This window comes from Alternaria dauci, chromosome 6, assembly GCF_042100115.1.
Source record: "Alternaria dauci strain A2016 chromosome 6, whole genome shotgun sequence".
In the NCBI taxonomy this organism is placed as follows: Eukaryota; Fungi; Ascomycota; class Dothideomycetes; order Pleosporales; family Pleosporaceae; genus Alternaria; species Alternaria dauci.
Window position 1 is genome coordinate 612,111 of NC_091277.1, and position 17,135 is coordinate 629,245.

The 17,135-nt window shown below is 51.8% G+C and overlaps 3 protein-coding genes across 3 annotated transcripts; 1 reads left to right on the forward strand and 2 right to left on the reverse strand.

Annotated features, from left to right (window-relative positions):
* Window positions 1–4,529: 4,529 nt before the first annotated feature.
* Window positions 4,530–8,277, reverse strand: ACET3X_006556 (uncharacterized protein; the record flags this gene model as incomplete). The annotated part of the gene is made up of 2 exons (XM_069452698.1): window positions 4,530–4,756; window positions 4,809–8,277. The coding sequence occupies 2 exons, from the start codon at window positions 8,275–8,277 to the stop codon at window positions 4,530–4,532; spliced, it is 3,696 nt and encodes a 1,231-aa protein (XP_069305324.1).
* A 1,632-nt stretch (window positions 8,278–9,909) lies between these two features.
* On the reverse strand, window positions 9,910–11,694 carry ACET3X_006557 (uncharacterized protein; the record flags this gene model as incomplete). The annotated part of the gene is made up of 3 exons (XM_069452699.1): window positions 9,910–11,030; window positions 11,078–11,435; window positions 11,482–11,694. 3 exons carry the CDS (start codon window positions 11,692–11,694, stop codon window positions 9,910–9,912), a joined length of 1,692 nt encoding a protein of 563 aa, XP_069305325.1.
* A 4,273-nt stretch (window positions 11,695–15,967) lies between these two features.
* Window positions 15,968–16,978, forward strand: ACET3X_006558 (uncharacterized protein; the record flags this gene model as incomplete). The annotated part of the gene is made up of 1 exon (XM_069452700.1): window positions 15,968–16,978. One exon carries the CDS (start codon window positions 15,968–15,970, stop codon window positions 16,976–16,978), a length of 1,011 nt encoding a protein of 336 aa, XP_069305326.1.
* Between the last annotated feature and the right edge of the window lie 157 nt (window positions 16,979–17,135).

Genomic DNA, 17,135 nt, shown 5'->3' on the forward strand with positions numbered 1-17,135 from the left:
CCGTAAAATGTCTCCATGCCGTTGCCGAGGTCCGGCCCCACATCTCCCCACATCCATGCCATCGCTATGGGGAAGGACGCGGGGTGACCAACGACGGCAGATATTGGGTGATATGTAAATCGCCGTACCTCCCAAGACCTTCATCAATAGTCTTGGAAGACGACGCGGACTTAAAACATCAAGCAATGTTAGCCGACGAAAATAACCTGTACCATCCTACACTAAGGCGGACCCTGCGCGGTACACCTTCGGCATCGACGATCCAGTTCCGCAACCTTAAATACGCATCGATACCAGCACGATACAAAGATTCGATTCCGGATGATAGGCTAGAAGCTGGAAAGGATGGCGTTTACGATGCTACCCAGTTCGGTCCGTCATGTCCACAGTTGCGTGGAGCTCAAGCATGGGATTTGACTTTGATCGGAGATGCTGTCTTACCTTGCGGCCATGGTCAGGGGGAAACAGAAAAGATGAACGAGTTTGAATGCTTGGATGTGATTGTCACAGTTCCAAAGGGTGTTCAGGATAGTGAAAAGAGCGGAGGACGAGGGTTACCAGTTTTTGTGTGGGTACATGGAGGTGGACTCAGTGTCGGATCGAATAGCTGGCCACAGTATGATTTACGTCGGTTGGCCGAGCGAGGCGTAGAAACCAACAAACCTTTCATCGGCGTGTCGGTGGACTACCGACTCAATGTTTTCGGCTTCCTTGCTAGCGAGGACATTGGTGCAGCTGGTAATATGGGCTACAAAGACCAGGTACTGGCTTTCCGATGGGTTAAGAAACACATTGCTGGGTTTGGAGGAGACCCGAATAACATCACTGCTGCAGGCGAATCGGCAGGAGCGATTTCACTATCAACTCTTCTCTGCGCCAACGTTGGACAAGAGGGACTCTTTGAGCGGGTTGTCATCATGAGTGGAGACGCGTCACTGCGCAAATGGAGGAACAGATGGTGGCAACAGAAGATGTGCGAGGATCAGTCCAGCTATCTAAAATTAGATGCCAAGGACACTGAGAGCAGGAAAGAGATCCTGTTAGACACCGATGCAGAAGAGTTGGCTCAAAAGCTGCCCTTGGCACAGCACTTCACTGCGACAGTCGACGGCCAATTTATAACACAAGAGGTTATGATTGAAACGATGATGGGTGGATCAAACGCTATACATAAGCCAGCCTGGTGCAAGGAATTCGTGATAGGGGACACAGAACACGATGGCCTCATCGTAATCGGGCGACTCCTCGGCCAGCCTGATAGTCATGGGGTTCTTCGGAAGGCATGCCAAACACATCTGTCACCGGCCGAGGCGCACCAATTGCTAAAAGCCTATCGTCTCGATGGCGAGTGTTCCAAGGAAACCAAAGAGCACCGCATGTTAATACTTGCATCTGAATTACGCTTCTATCTGCCTGCGTTGGCTGCGTACCGAGGATGGAAAGCTTGCTCACCACCGAAGCCTGCCTCACGATACCACTTCCACGTCCCTAACCCAATAGATGGTCCCCATAAAGGCCTTGCAGCTCATGAGCTCGACGTCGTGTATCTCCTGCAGAACTTTGACCCTCACTTCAGTGAAAAAGATCGCAAGATAGCGCGAGCCATGCAAGACCAGTTCATCAAATATATCCACGGCGAAGGTTGGGTTGAGGATGGTAAACTAATAGTATTCGACAAAGACGGCTTAGTTGAAGTAGACGACGATAGGTACGATGAAATGTACCGGAATGGGAGAGGAGCATTGCTGGAAAGAATCGGGATGCAAAAGTTATGGCGGGTCGTGGAGATGTGGCAAGGTGTGCGTCAGGAAGAAGAAGAGTATCTGAGTTTCTCGGGAGATCCGAAGTTATGATGAAAACGCATCTGAGCATGAGCAGCATGTTACTGACCATGGCTGGTTCACTCCAGTTCCATGGCATGACGTAGAGAGCACTCGCGTACCCACCTGAGCCAGGTAACCACGTTTGTCCATCATTCACACAAAACCTCATCTATAAAATGGCCATAACGCCATAATTTTCTATTCCGTTGCCCGTCCACAGCAATTTCACACAGTTGGTTCTTAATGCACTCTCCACAAAAAAACATGGAACTCCGGAACGGTAAGATAGTTTCCGCACGGAATCCTCTCTCGCCAGATGTAAGGGAGGAAGCGGATGCCAGGTAAATCATGATGGCTCTGTTCTTCTCGTCAGGCGCATCGTTCACTAACTGACCTAGATCCGGACATAACCAAGAAGTCTCACCACTACTGCGCCTCCCCGCCGAAATCCGTAACATGATCTACGCATACGTTCTTCGCGGCCACCACATCTATCTGAACGAGCACTATCACGTTTTTAAAAAGATAGTTGTCCGAGATGTTGATGGGAACCAGTTATCCAAGGATGACCTCTTCGCACTTGGCTACACCTGCCGACAGATCCACGCGGAGTCTGCAAATTTGCTCTTCAGTCTCAACGAAATACTAGGATACTTTTGGCCTACGACCGAATATCATAGGCTCCAATTATTCACTCCACGCCAGCGCGACGCGATACGCAATATCAGTGTTATCGTATGTTGCTTCATACACTTCAGCAGCCGGAAGATAAAGAACATCAGAATATTCGGCAGACTGGAGCGAGTTACGCTGCTTGCTGGTGCAAGTCCGTATAATCTAGACTTGCAAAGCGACGCAACGATGATTGACTCTACCAAACGGGAAGTTTCTCAGCTGTTTGATCACGAGGTGGAAGTTGTCTTGATGACTCTGGATAACTTATACAAGGGGGAAACTCTTTCAGATCCGCCACACGCTCCCTAGGTATTCAGATCCCCCCATCAAGATCAGAGCAGACAACGCCATCTACCCTCCTAAATATTTTTTTACCTAATCAGGTAATTATCATAGAGTTGTTCTGCTTCTATATAATCTTAGGGGGATCTAGATAGCGTTTAGGGGTCGAGTGCCTGGCTTGTGCGATCATCCGTCTTGCCGTAGATGCGCGTGCTGTCTTCTTCGCAGCTTTGACGACAGAAAAGAGTAGGAAAGGCAATGGTAATGATGGCAGCGGATGCTGCAAAAATTATTCAAAAGAAGACGTGGAATGCATCATTAACTTTATAATGGCACTCAACCCAAAGTGAAGCATAAAGCTCCAGTTGCCGACTGATCTTGAAGACTGTGGATAAGAGATCAACCATACTTTACACTTCTTCCTCGTACGCGAGGACTTTCAACGACATTCAGTGCTTCAGCTTCAGCTTCAGCTTGTGAGCGCACCTGGACAGTGAACAACTGCGGTAGCGGACATGAATATCATTCTGGAACTGTGACTATCTAGACGCACGAATCAAGTACCCGGAAGTTATATCGAGCTTTAAAAGAGAGTATATAATCTCTGGAGTACATGCCGTACGACTATTTGGATCGAGAGTAAAACAACCTCAAAGTGCTCCCTACGTCTCCTCGTGGGCCAAGAAGATAGAAGCCTGTATACCTCTATTTTGGGTACGCTGTGATCAAAGCACACTATATCGTATTCAAATGATAAACGTGCTGGTAAACAGACGCAAGCACAACACACTATAACATATACTTGTCGTCCACACGATATAATACGCACAAAGTGGATCTCAAGGTTCGGTATCTCACGAAACGTAATTGTAAACGTACCCATTGCATTCTGTGTTACTGCACCAAGAGCACAAAAGACAGTGAGTACTTCTAGAGTATATTATGGACACTAGAGTACATGCACCTCAGTAGACTTGTCTACCTCTACCTCGTCCTCCAATCCTCTCACGCCAAACTCCCTCCAAGCATCAACTAACACGCATCCAACGTCTCTCCTCCACCATCACTTCCGTCCTGATTACGACCCAACCCCACCGACAAAGTACACATTACCGGACCGTATATTTTCAACGCACGCACACACTCACTAACATGTAAAGAAACTGGATGCTCTTAGTGTCACAGGTAAACACTCCGAGCAAACACCGATGCAAGGGAAAGTGGAGACAGGAAAAGGGCAATGAAATAATGGTGGGCTGCGTAGAGCGCTAGCCGCGTGGTATCAAACACACTAGAAGGGAAAATATGCAGTGACCGTGTAGCGGTCGACAAAGAGTCAAAACCTCCAAATACCCGTCAATCGTAATCAGTACGCGCGAATCCATCCACCTAGTCCGTCGCAAGCGATCGGATGAAAGCGATGCATGTGCGACTCGAATCGATAACCTCAGCGGATGGGAAAACCTGTATAGTAAACACGGGGAAGCCAGTGGGAGTGGAGGCAATCAACTTCACGGAGATAATCCTGATAAAGCGCTTCCTCCGCGGGATCTGGCCTCGGCGGTCGTGACTGACCTGCGCGACTCTCAACAGATTGCACAGGTCTACTATCAGTCGTGGCAACCACATGGCCATTGTCCGTGTCCTGGAGCGCCGAAACATCAGCCATGGCAACTACATGGCCACTAGAAGTGTTTAGTTGTGCCTCTCCGTCAGTATTCCTCGATATGCCAGGGGGCCCAGAGGCATTTAAATTGCTGGAGCCTTGGGTCCCGACAGGGTTCCGAACAGTTGCTCCGGCGGAAGCCTTCCTACGTTGCCTAGCCGGTCTGGGTATGATGTCGGGGCCGGGGAATAACCCAATCGCTTCTTGCGGAACCATTCGATTACTATGCCGATGACCACAAGAAGGAAGGTAAGGACTAGGGCGATGGCGAGGCCAATGAGGACAATGGCCCATAGTGCGAGGTGTTTGCCTAAACTTTGTTAGTATACCAGTTGTGCACAGGATTGGCTTGAATGACTTACTGGACTGTCTGAAGAACGAGTTGGGGTTCTCCACAAACACGGAGGATAGGCTTCCAGGCTCCGTCGAACCATCCTGACCCTTGGTAGCGAGAAGAAAGGGAATGAGCGTAGTGCCGTTAAAGAGTACGGCAGACGCTGTGCCAAATGTAGCAACATTGATCTGGCCCATGAGGAGGAGATCTTGATTGCGGTCGATGATGTCGGAATCGCCATGGTCCTCAGACAAAGTGACAACCTGAATGCTGCGGATGTCCGTATTTTCGCCGAACATGGACCCATCAGCAGGCACCCACTTGGTACCATCGAATCGCTGCAAGTAAGCAGTGCCGTCGTGTCCTGTACCAGCGGCCCAGAACTGGTCTCCATCTCTGTTCGCGATGGTGAGCGCAGTGACTGGACCAGGGAGATCGTTGGCACCTGGGACAACAGCAAATTGCCTGCTGGATGAGTCGTAGGTGAGAATCTTAGTCTCGTTGGTGCCCGAAGTGAGGTTACCCGCAATGAGTAGGCTGTTGTCACCAACCCAGGTAAGAGTTGAAACGTTGCCAGCAAGACCGTTGCCGGGGGTGGTCCATTGGTTACGCTCGGTATTCCAGATACACACAGCAGCACAGCTCAAGGCTCCAGCGGACTGGAATTGACCTGCGACAAAAATGTCTTTGGACTTTGGTCGTGGGGCGATGGCGTTTACAGTGACATTGACACCCTGGAGCGGCGGCGGCTGGATGCTGGCGAATGCGTTGCTGCTGAGGTCGTAGGCGACGATACCAGCAATGCGATCGTTTTCAAGCTGACCGCTGACCATACCGCCGGCGTACAAGATATTGTCAAGTACAGCGACAGCTGCAAATGTGGAATTAGCATCGAGCTCGTCGTCAAAGCCAGTCACTCTGTCGGATTCCTCGCCATCGATGATGACGAGATTAGTGATGTTACGACCGTCCGTGCCCGTGGTCGCGAAGTGACCAGCCAGGATAGTCTTATTCATGTTGTTCTCTCTGTAGAAAGTACCAGTACGAACTCCTGTCGTGTTCAAGTTCTGTCCCTCAACAATGGCTCGCTTGCGAGAAAGAGTCTGATGCTGCTGTTGTGCTTGAATCTTGACAGGGAAGGCTCGGAGTGACAAGTCATCTCCACTCTTCAGCTCAGCAGTACCACTTGCGAGGAGGGCTCCAGACGATACCGATCCGCCAAACCAACGCTCACTTCCGGGGACATCAGCGAATGTCATCAATCTACCGGACATGGCGAGAGAGTGGAAATCGAGGTTGTGCAACCAGTTGCTACGAGAAGGCACCCAGATGGCGAAGTCGTTAACACTGGTGCTGGGGTTGTCGCCGAAGCCGTTGACCTGGCTGAAGAAGCCGCTGACAGCGAGGACCTCCTCAGGAGTATCAACTGTGACGTTGAGCGAGAATGGTACCAAGTACAAAACGACACCGTCAACACCAGCCCCAAGGGGCTGCCACTGGTCGTTGGTCAAAGCAGCGACTCCACCCAGGCCTGCTACATTGTTCTCTGCCGTGTTGGTGAAGTTGCCACCAACGTACAGCGTACTAGCGTTGTGGAACATGGTCATGACCTGGTTGTTAAGTCCCTTGCCGGGAAGGGCGTTGGGTCGTTCTGCTCCCTGTGGAATTGCGAAGATGTTGTTGCGGTCATCACTGCTGTTGAACGATCCGCCGACATACAGGGTCTGGCCACCTGTAGTGACAGTGGTAATAAGAGCCTTCTCGCGAGGAGCAAGGCTGGCGCCGGCGGCATTTATGACCGAATCTGCAAGGTCATCTGCATTTACGGTCTGACCAGGGTTGTATTCAAAAAGGCCATTCAGGTTACCGGATGTGGCCTTGAGAAGCGTGAAGCGCACCCTCTGTGCGACGACAGTCAAGGGGCCAGGACCTTGATTACTTGCGGGCCGAAGGATGACTTGTGGACGGGTACCGTCGGCGGCATCGATGTATCCGTTGTAGACTTCATCGTACTTGTCGAAGTTGTTCGTCTGCCACAGCTCATGGCCGGGATCACTCTGACCGCCCATTACTGTCGTAACATTGACCCGACCACGTGTGCCACAAGTGCCGTCACCCTGGCATCCAGGTGTGTAAATGGTCACCGAGTAGTTGCCAGACTGTTTGATGTCGGGCAAGAAGGTAACGCTTGCAGCATCGGTGTCGATGGGTGAGCCCTGCAGAGTTGTGGTGAGATACCTGGAAGAACTGTCGTGCGATGGAGAAACCTGCCATGATCCAGTCGTGGTCGACTCGGACCTGGACGTAGTAGGACCGCAGTTTTCAGGTTCGTTGAAGTCGTTGACTGCATAGGAGTACATGGCGTCTTGGAAAAGCTGGATGCCGTTCAGACCGCCACCTTGGCCCCACCAGTCCGAGATGTCAATCTTGAAGGCATTCATGCCTACGACGTTGACGAAAGTAAACTCCTGCGCAGTGGTATTGCTCTCGGGTAAGGGGCACCTAGCGTCGCAAAAGGCCGGTTGTCCACTCTCGGGGTCGGTGTAGGTCAGGTTCAAGATGCCACCGTCTGGAAGAGCTGTGAAGCGGAAAGTCTTGCTACCACGGCCCTGGTAGTCCGTGTTGTAGAGCTTTAAGCTCGTTGGCTCGAAACCAAAGCCAAAGTCGGCCCTCCAGAATCCGGGTGCTCTGTCGGAGAGCAGCCAGGTTGAATCAGCGCCCTGTGTGGAGAATTCGGATTTGCATGCAATGCTCTTGGGGTCCGTGAAGCCGGGCAGACCAGAGCTCGTCTGGGCGGAGATGTCTGCGCTTCCAATAGGGATGATTTGGGTGTTGTTCTCGCTGGCCACGGCCGAAGCATTCCCACCTAGGCCGTTGAACTCTCCTGCGAATATTATGTTGTTATTAGACCGAATAATCGAGTTGATGGGGCCGTTGAAGCCGTTGAAGGATAGGTCTTCCCAGCCGTTGTTCCAGATGAGGGCGTTGGATGAGTTTGCGCCTTCCAGACTGCCTCCTACATAGACTTGACTGCCATCTCTATCACAGTAGAGTGCGTTGACGGATCCGGTGAGGCCTTCTAGTGCCTCTATGTTGCCGTTGGCGGGATCGAGCAGCGCAATGCCTCCAGGGGTACTCAGGTCGTCGACGCCGGTGAAGTTGCCTGCAAACACGATGCGCTCTGCACCATTGACCTGGAGCGAGCACATGGCTTTGATGTCGCCGTCTGTGCTGTTGATGGTTGCAAACACGCCATTGGGATAGCGTGTGAGCAGGGCTCCGGCGTGACCGGGAGTATTCTCATTTTGGCCTTCAAACTGGTATAGCGATATTGAATCAAAGTCTCCAGCAAAGGCTATCCGGCCTAGATCGCCAAGGTCGAGGTTGGGGCTCGGGACAGGCCTGAAGCTATATGCGGTAGCTTGCGATGCCACGAGGAGCGAGAGGGCGAGCTTGCCGGCCGCCGTGCGCAGAAGGTCAGCGAATGAGTCCTTCATGACAGCGATGGGGAGCGAGGTCGCCGCGAAGAATAATCTATGGCAAGAGAGTGTCGAGGGCGACTGTTATGAAGAGGCGGCCACGGTAGGCATGGGAGCGGGTGTCGGTGGGTGGTGCGGAGGGAGGTGCGGTTTGCTCAGGGTTCGTCGCGGTTGCTGAATCGGGCAGGCTGGAAGGTCCGCAGGCCGCAGGTGTGCAGTGTCGCTGCCAATTAGCCTAGGAGAGGGCGCGCGACTGCCTTTCGGGTGGGTTGTATGCGGCAGGTGCGAGAAAGGCGAGAGTCGGTCGTTGCTGCGATGGAGGCGATGACGGGTGAGGAGCTGCCGGAAGGAGCGTTGCTTGGCGCGCAGGTGAATGTGACGGTGATGGTGCCGGAGGGGTTTGTATTAGGTGCAGCTTGCTGGATGGATTGCTGCTTTGTTTGCTGGACTGTTGCTGAAACGAATGACTGAGGTGAGGGATACGCGTGCTGGAGAGTGTCTGGGAGCCGGCTTCCCGCTGTGGCACTGCTTTTTGGGAAGGGTTGTCAGAAGAGCCGTCAATCGCGTCCAAGGGAAGGGGCGCCCGGGGCTGGAGCTGTGCGCTGATGAGAGGCCGCCAAGCGCTGACGTGGTTGGCGGATGCCGTGGGCTAGTGGATCCTAAGATTGAGATTGCAGTAGCGTGCATGTGCGAACTGCGACGATTGAATATCGATTCGATACAACAAACACTTTCAATTCAAGCATGCAGGGTACTCGCTGTAACGTCTGCTCGAGTCCCCTCGACGACACCGGTTGTTGGGAGCAGTATACACGAACGCGTCGGATCTTGCGCGGTCGTCATCCACATCGCCCCTTTATCCCGGCACGAGTAGTACCTCATAACGCCCGCTATATAGCCGCTGCAGGGCGGTGCACCTAACACGTTGACGACGCACCATCCCGTCATCGTGGCTGGGGTAGCACCATGCTCTTGTGCGGTATCCAAATCATCAATCATCTTTGTGTGGCCATGGTCGCACATGCCTTTCACTGCTTTCACCTTCCCTCGACCAACCGCCAGATTCACCAACAATGCTCTTCGGCGCCTTTTCTTCTTACACCCGAGACTCCCTAGGCGTTTGGCATTAATGCCTGAGGCCCCCAGGACTCCGCTTTGAACATTGTCAAGACTGCGACATTTGCACTTGAGCCCCACGATAGTACAAGGTGCTTGTTATGTACTCCTGCATCACTTTTGCCACTTCACTCAAACGGATTGAGAAAACAGGCTGATGATGTGATCGCCATGTGTTTTCTTCATCGTGACGCACGACCGTCTCCCCTACCCCGGTCCGTATCGCTGTCAACGGCCGCGACGGCGTGTTTCACCAACATATCCTGGCCGCTCCTGAGACCCAACCGTTATGCTTGACCCAGTCGAGCAAAGTCCGACCCGTCAGTGCCAAAAATACACCCAAAGCCTTCTTAGATCTGGACCATGGAGCACGTTTCGATGCGAGGCAATGACAACCTTTGCAGCAAGACAAACTATACATTATTCTACCAAGAGATGTTCTCGTCATGTGTCCGTCTACCAGAACAGCCCAAACGCCGCGCTGATGCTTAGAAATGAAAAACAAGAACTCCTCCATATCCGTACTCGGCCACCTTACATCATCGGCTGCTCCTTCTCGACATCTCCAACCTTGTCCTTGTCTACGAACCCCCTCTCAGTGTCCATGGCACCATTCATGTCGTAGGCTTTGATAAACCAACTACCGAGGAATGCCACCGCACTGAACACCAACATGACGATCCAGATGTACTTTAGTGCATCCGTGTAGCTTTCCCGGAGCTGCTCCTTCATGTCGCCGGCAGGCATCTCCTTGATGATTTGGACCAGACCCGCTGCATCTCGCGAGTACTCAACTGCCAGGTCAGCAAGAAGAGGGAATGTGAGCATCTTCTCTCTCATCTGGTTCTGGAAGATGACGCCGCCAATGGCAACGCCAAGCGTCTGTCCAAAAGCGCGGAAGAAGGAGAACATGTTCGCAGCATAGGCCTGGTCCTTGGCCGTTGCTGAAGCCTGTACAGCCAAAGCCATGGCAGGGAACAAAATACCTGTCCCTACACCACCAACGAGGTTGAGGAAGATCCAGGAGACTGTCGATGTGTTCGGCTTGAGAATGATAAGGAGACCCATACCGAGTGTAGCAAGGAACCATCCGGCACGGTTTGCCCATCGGTAATGTCCCGTGACTGCAATGGCGATACCAGTTGCGATTGACGCTGGGGCCACGGTGAAGGTCCAAGGGAACATTGCAACTCCGGCAAGTATTGGACCGAAACCTCTAACTGCCTCGAAGTAGAGTGGCATGTAGTAGAGGATAGCCCACAGTATGATGCCGTGAATGACTGTAGAGGCGTAAAGTATGGCGGCTGACATGTTCTTGAACACTGAGGTGCGAATGAGGGGATTGACGGCGAAGAACTCAATGTACACGACGAAGGCGACCATGCCTGCGGCGCAAACAATGAGCGGTACAAGCGTACGCCACGAGTCCCAGGGATACTGTACTCCGCCCCAGGTGACTGGAATAAGGAAGCCGGTCGTGGAGGCGAGAAACAGCACCATGCCAATCCAGTCGACCTCCCGAAGCTTGGCAAGGAAGGAGCCATGCTTCTGGTTGAGCTTAAGGAACACAGTAATCAAGGCGGCACCGAGACCGAGGAATGGCAGATTGATCCAGAAAATCCAGCGCCAAGACACGTTTTGGGAAAACCCGCCTCCTATGTAACATTAGTATAGCTACCAAGACGCGGCAGGTATTACTCACCTAGTAGGGGTCCTGCCACTGTGCCGATCGACCACATTGCTCCGAAGAAGCTGAACCACTTTCCTCGCTCTCGAAGTGGTACGGTATCAACTACGACCATTTCAGTCAAGCAGATAATGCCACCACCTCCGATTCCCTGGATCGATCGACCGACTAGGATGACAGTAAAGTTGTTGGCTACAGCGGGGGTAATTGAACCAGCTAGAAAGAAGCCCAGACTGACGTAAATCAGTGCCTTGCGCCCAAAGATGTGCGAGAACGATCCGAGAACAGGCTGAAAGACAGTCGACGTCAACAGGAAGGAAGTTCCGCTCCAGAAAGCTTCGATAGCAGATCCGCCCAATGCTTTAGCCATGATCTAACAACATTAGCACAACGAAGAGTGGTCAGCTTGACCAACGTACTGGCAGCGCGACCGATATTGAAGTTGCATCCAATGCGGCCATGAGTGTGATAATGCAGAGACTGCCGAAAGCAGCAAGGAAACGCCATCCAGGGTTGAACTTCTCAGGCTCTGGCGCCCGCAGATTTCCAGACGCTGAATCGCTCAAGGGCTCCGATTGAGGTATCTCGGGCCTCACTTCATCCCCAAGGGATTGCGAAGAAGGGTCGGCCATGGTATGGTGGTTACTGAACAAGTTGCCGAAAAGGCAGGTTCAAGTATGTAAGATGGATACCAGGCTGACACAGCTGAAGGCCAGTAGGCTCGCTATGCAAACGCTGAAGGTGTGGTTGTTTAGCTGATTATTCTTTGTGGCACAACCATCGGTCTACATATACTTGTTGCTTGTCGGAACTGCTGAACATGACGGACGAAGGAATCACTTCGATGTAAAGTCAGAACGCTAAAGTTTCACACACACGTACAAATCTCGGCACAACGGTCAGTGTAGAATCTGTTGAGGGAGGCATCTTACTTCAGCCTCAGTTCGTCGCACTAACCACATTGCTCCATTAGCTTGCCATAAACGAAGAGGTAGTGGACAGTGCAGCAAGATTCTAGCTGACAGCCATACCAAAGATACGGCCAAAATCCCTAGAATCGTCGTCCGAACCAACCGAAAATGATTCATGATGTCTCGTATCGGGCTCAAGATGCGATATGGCGTTATGGCGCAACGGCGTGCAACGTGCATGCGATGGCCTATGACGACCGACACAGAGCTGAGGCGGGGAGTTATTCTTCCGATTTAAGGCCAACCAGAACCGCCGGACCTTCGAGTCTCCCCGATCAGATCATGAAAATCTTGTTGCCTGGAAAGACCGTTTTCCATCTTAGCAATCATGGTGATCCGACGACGGACAGTCTACAATGTGTAGTATGTCGACGTTGGCGTAGAGTAGTACAGATCATCCATAGATGGTTGTCGAAGGGCCGTCTTCGGCCCTAATTGAGCGCTAGTCACGGATCCGGCGCATAGACTTGACACCTGAGTGCTGAGATGAGCGAAGTGACGTGTTGCATTTTCCCCGCCAACTTCAGTCAACAACGGTGTACCTGTTAGACTGGCCAACATGCCACCGATAAGCCCCAAGTTAGTGTTGACAACGCACTCTTCTCTTTGGAAGCTACCTAGCATCCGGCGGTGGCTGTACCTGTGTATACTTACAAGAAGCCAGTAGGGTACTGCCCAGGTGTGCTTGGGGACCTCACGTCCGCGCTTGAGACGCCTTGATGCCTCGCCGATCGAGAAGCAATGCTAATATTCACCATGGGCTGGCAACCAAGCGACCCCGTACAGGTCTTGCTTGGGCCAAAGCGTGGCTGCGTTCGTCCCGCAATCTCAAAATTGGAATTGCTATTGACCTTTGTTTTGCGATAGGGCACCCCTAAGCGAGTCCGCTTCTGTAAATCAACACGCGTGATGCTCGATACCTTCTTCTTTGTTCGGAAGTATTCTGGAAAGCTTCCAAGATTTTGGATCGAGTACTGTGTTCTATTAATTCGTAGTTGTTCACAGCGACCGAGGAGAAGTGAGCGCATCTATCGTTCCCTGTCAGCCGTCGCGTTTCGAATCATTACTACCAAAAAGCATGGAGAGAACCGTGGGATCCTTCAAGTCCTTCATTCGAAACGTACCGCCGAATCCAAGCACATGGAGCGACATCTCACCATTATCTCCAAGTAATCAGGCATTGCCACCATTTTTTGTGCCACCGAAACCGAAGCCGACGGATAGCGCTGTTCATGTCACGTCCTGGAGAGCGCCTACTGATTGGAACCTAAGCTCAACTAGTCAGCCCTCCCCGATAAATCCAGTCTCTACGGTCCGCAGATTCTCCCCATTGATCCCAGAGCCTTCTCCCAGTTTATGCAGTTCAAGGGCTGGGTCTGGGTCGTGGCCACTTGACACGAGGGCCTTCCAATCGCATCCGATACATCCAATCCTCGAACACGGACAGGAACCACCACCGCCTTCAACAAGATCTCCGCCTGTTCAGACGCCCTCGCCTAGGGAGGACTTAAGGTGCCTTCTCTCGCCAATCAGAGACGACCAACTCGTGTGTTCGTCAACTAATACTGAGGTTGCACGTCTAATTCCACATTCTCCGTCAGAGCCAAGACTGGAGACCTGGTCAGATCCTTCTGCAGACACGATTTATCAAATATCGGATGTAACGAGAAGGGAAAAGGCATATGTGTCGCTAGGAATAATGTTGCCAAGTGATACCAGAACCGGATGGCAGTTTTGGTCCGCATCCCCACCTGTCGACAATATTGCAGAACCATCTCGATCATTGCAAGGAAAGAAGATCCCACCGTTATACCGCACAAGCCCCTTTGTGGACGAAGAATGCGAAGATGAGGTGTTGAGTGATAAATTGCAGCTTTTGAGCTACTCGCAAGATTATCATGATGTGCTAGCGGATCAATACCATGAGTGTAGAGCTTCTCGGCCTCAAAGCAGCTCTTCGAATGCAACTTCATCAGGGTTCTTTACTTGTGGCTGCATATCGATTCCGATATTCCGATCGAAAACGCGTGAGCTGATACCAGAGCCTTTAGCACGGATAAAAGGCTCCGGCCGGCGACCAAAGCACAAGCAATCAACCCTCGGGCCATCAATCCAACACGGCGATCAAGAGGATGCACCACAATCTGTTGACGAAAATGTACTGCCGCGCGCTACAGAAGGATCGACATATCAACGTCGCAAGCGCATTCCTGACATCATATCTCATGCAAAGGGTCTGCGAGCCGACAAACGACGCGCCGAATCTATGGAATTGTCAGAGCGCAGAGGCCTCTCCCAGACATCCCGAAGACTGGCTTCCGATTCGCCTTCACAGGGAAATGGCAGTCTCTTGATCCGACTTCCGAGAGGATTTGCCTTGGTGCGCCTTTCTCGAGCTACCACATCGCAATCTGAAGGAACGCATGACTACGATGCTACCCCACATGAAGACCACCGAGAGAAGTCCAGGGCAGTATCTGACTACCCCTGGCGAAGGTCATCTTTCTACGCCTCATCCCCACCGTCTTCTCCATTGCCTTACGATGTCCCACCGCCGCTTCCCGTCAGTTCAGTAGATGCATCGGAGTCTCGACCAGATCGTTCAGCATCTCAAGCTAGCGAAATCTGGAATGAAGAGAAATGTCACAGTATACTATCAGACGAAGAGACCGTAAGTCGTGGTCTCATGGGCAGAGCACGTAATATGCGCGACACCTGGCGGAGGCACCAGCAGGAGGTCAGGCATGAGAAGATTAAACAGAGTATCAGGGTCCTTGGCCTGGTGGAGCCGGCAGCAGCAGCAGGCTATACGAGGTCTTGGGGTGAGCGATTGGGAAATGTTCATAGCGACGAAGAGAGAAGCCTGAGCCATACGGTTTAGAGCTGAGTACACACTTCAGGAAGTAATGTGTTATATGTAATTACCGAGGAGAATCTGCATGGCGAACTTCCAGCGTGAAGCTTAAGTCCGAGCTAATCCCGCCCAAATTCGCATGAGCCCCGAAGCGATTGGTACGCGGCGACAACTCCATTCCCACTTTATTCCACGCAGGCATTTACATGTACGCTACATCGCTGCAGCATCAACGTCATCTCTTAGCGCAATGCAGACACTAACCATACCCGCTTCTATCAGTAAACGCAAGCTGGCCTGCAAGAGCTGTCGGCAGCGTAAAAAGAGATGTGATGTAAGTTCAGACCACCTCCGCGTGTCAAGTCGGAGCTGACGATAAGCCGCTTACTATAGGCAGAACACCCGAGTTGCTCGTTGTGCAGGAGATGGAACCTCAAGTGCGAGTACGCGCTGCCGAAATTAAGCCGAGACAATTACACAACATCCACGAGTCGTTCAGAGCAGCATGCACCAGCATCACTGACTCCGACTCTTAGCCTCGATCCAACACCGCAGGCATCAGCGAACCTCGTGCATGTCCCCGAAGCTCGTCTTCCAGCATCTGTAGCTCTCGATATACCATACCCTACACCGGAATCTGCTGTGGAGCAGTTGGATAACACGCTAGACTTCCAGACGTTGGAGAGCTTCCAGTTACCACCACAACATGTCACCGTTCAGCTAGTCGAATTATTCTTCGAGCACCTTTACCACACGTTTCCTTGCTTTCACAAGAAGAGTTTCCTAGCAAAACTGGAGACCGGTAGCTTGGAGAAAGATGCACCACTTCTTCTGTATGCCATCTGCTGTGTAGCGGCCAGACACCATCCAGACCAGTCCATCCAAAAGCGCTCGAGAGACTGGTACGAGCAAGCGCGCTTCTCTTACGAACTCACCCGGCGAAAACTGGACCATCCTTTGCACACAGTCCAGGCTGTATCGCTCCTTGTATTCCATGCTTGGACCATCGGCGATTACTCCGCTAGTTGGCTTTTCATAGGAAAAGTTTGGAGACAGGCAGTCGTGCTCGGCCTGAACCGCATGGATGCTAGCGACCATCCCTTGAACGCGAGGGTCGACGATGAAAACTCCAATGTTTTTGGCAAATCAGAAGCCCACTCAGTGGTTGAGCGAGAAGAATACCGGCGAGCACTTTGGTTACTGTTTATCATGGATCGCATGAATTCATGGCCATCAGGCTGGCCTAACGCGATACCGGAGATACAGTTCAAGGTCGATATACCGATCGCTGATACGCTGTTCCAGAACATGGATCCAGACTTGCGAGTCAGCCCTTTCAACAACCTGCCATTTACGAGGAATCTATCGCGTCTTATAGACTCCGCACAGGCTGTAGACGGACCACTGAACGTCTTCCACTATGTAATCGTCGCACATGTCCTGCTCGGTCGAGTTTCCGAACTACGGTATTCCCTGCACAACACTTCGGATAGCCCCGAATATGCTGAAGACTGTACTGCACTGGACAACATGATTGTGAAGTTTCGACTCAGTCTTCCGCGCCCAGCGAGTTCGATCCTAGAAGCGTCGCCAGCTGATCGCGGTCATGTGGTTTGGTTGCATGTTATTCTCAACACTATGGCCATTCTACTTCACTACCAGTCAAACGCAAGTTTCTCGGTGCAAGAGGCAGCCTCGAAGTTTACACTAGTTGTCATAGCGGCTCGTAACATTGCGCAAATCGTCAGAGATGCTTCACGCATATCCATCGACCTTTTGCTCTCTGCACACATCGGATCAGCACTTTATTTGGCAGCCGCAGTCCTTGTTATCCAGTGGCGCCTGACTGGCGATAGTAGTTTCAAAGAAGACATTGACTTGTTTGCGCTGGTATACGAACGCATGAACGAGGTCTTCAGCTTTCTGGGTCTGAAGCTCAAATTAGCGCTAGAGCATGACCTGCAGAAAAGCGTAGAAGAACTTCAGAAACTGCGAGAACGGGGATTCAAGGGTATGTTGGCTGATTGCACCAAGTGGGATCACGTCAGGGAAGAAGTCTTGAGAAGAGGTATCGAAGTTGATCTTTCATAACAGTTGTACGAAAAATTCAGGAATTACTATTGAATACATTACTGTAAGTCTCAAGTCCGTACAAACAGAAAGCCTAGCGCATACCCTCGGGGGCGATATTTACGGTGTAACTGATAGAAAACGGCATCTCCGAAGGAGACATGATGTTGAATGTCTC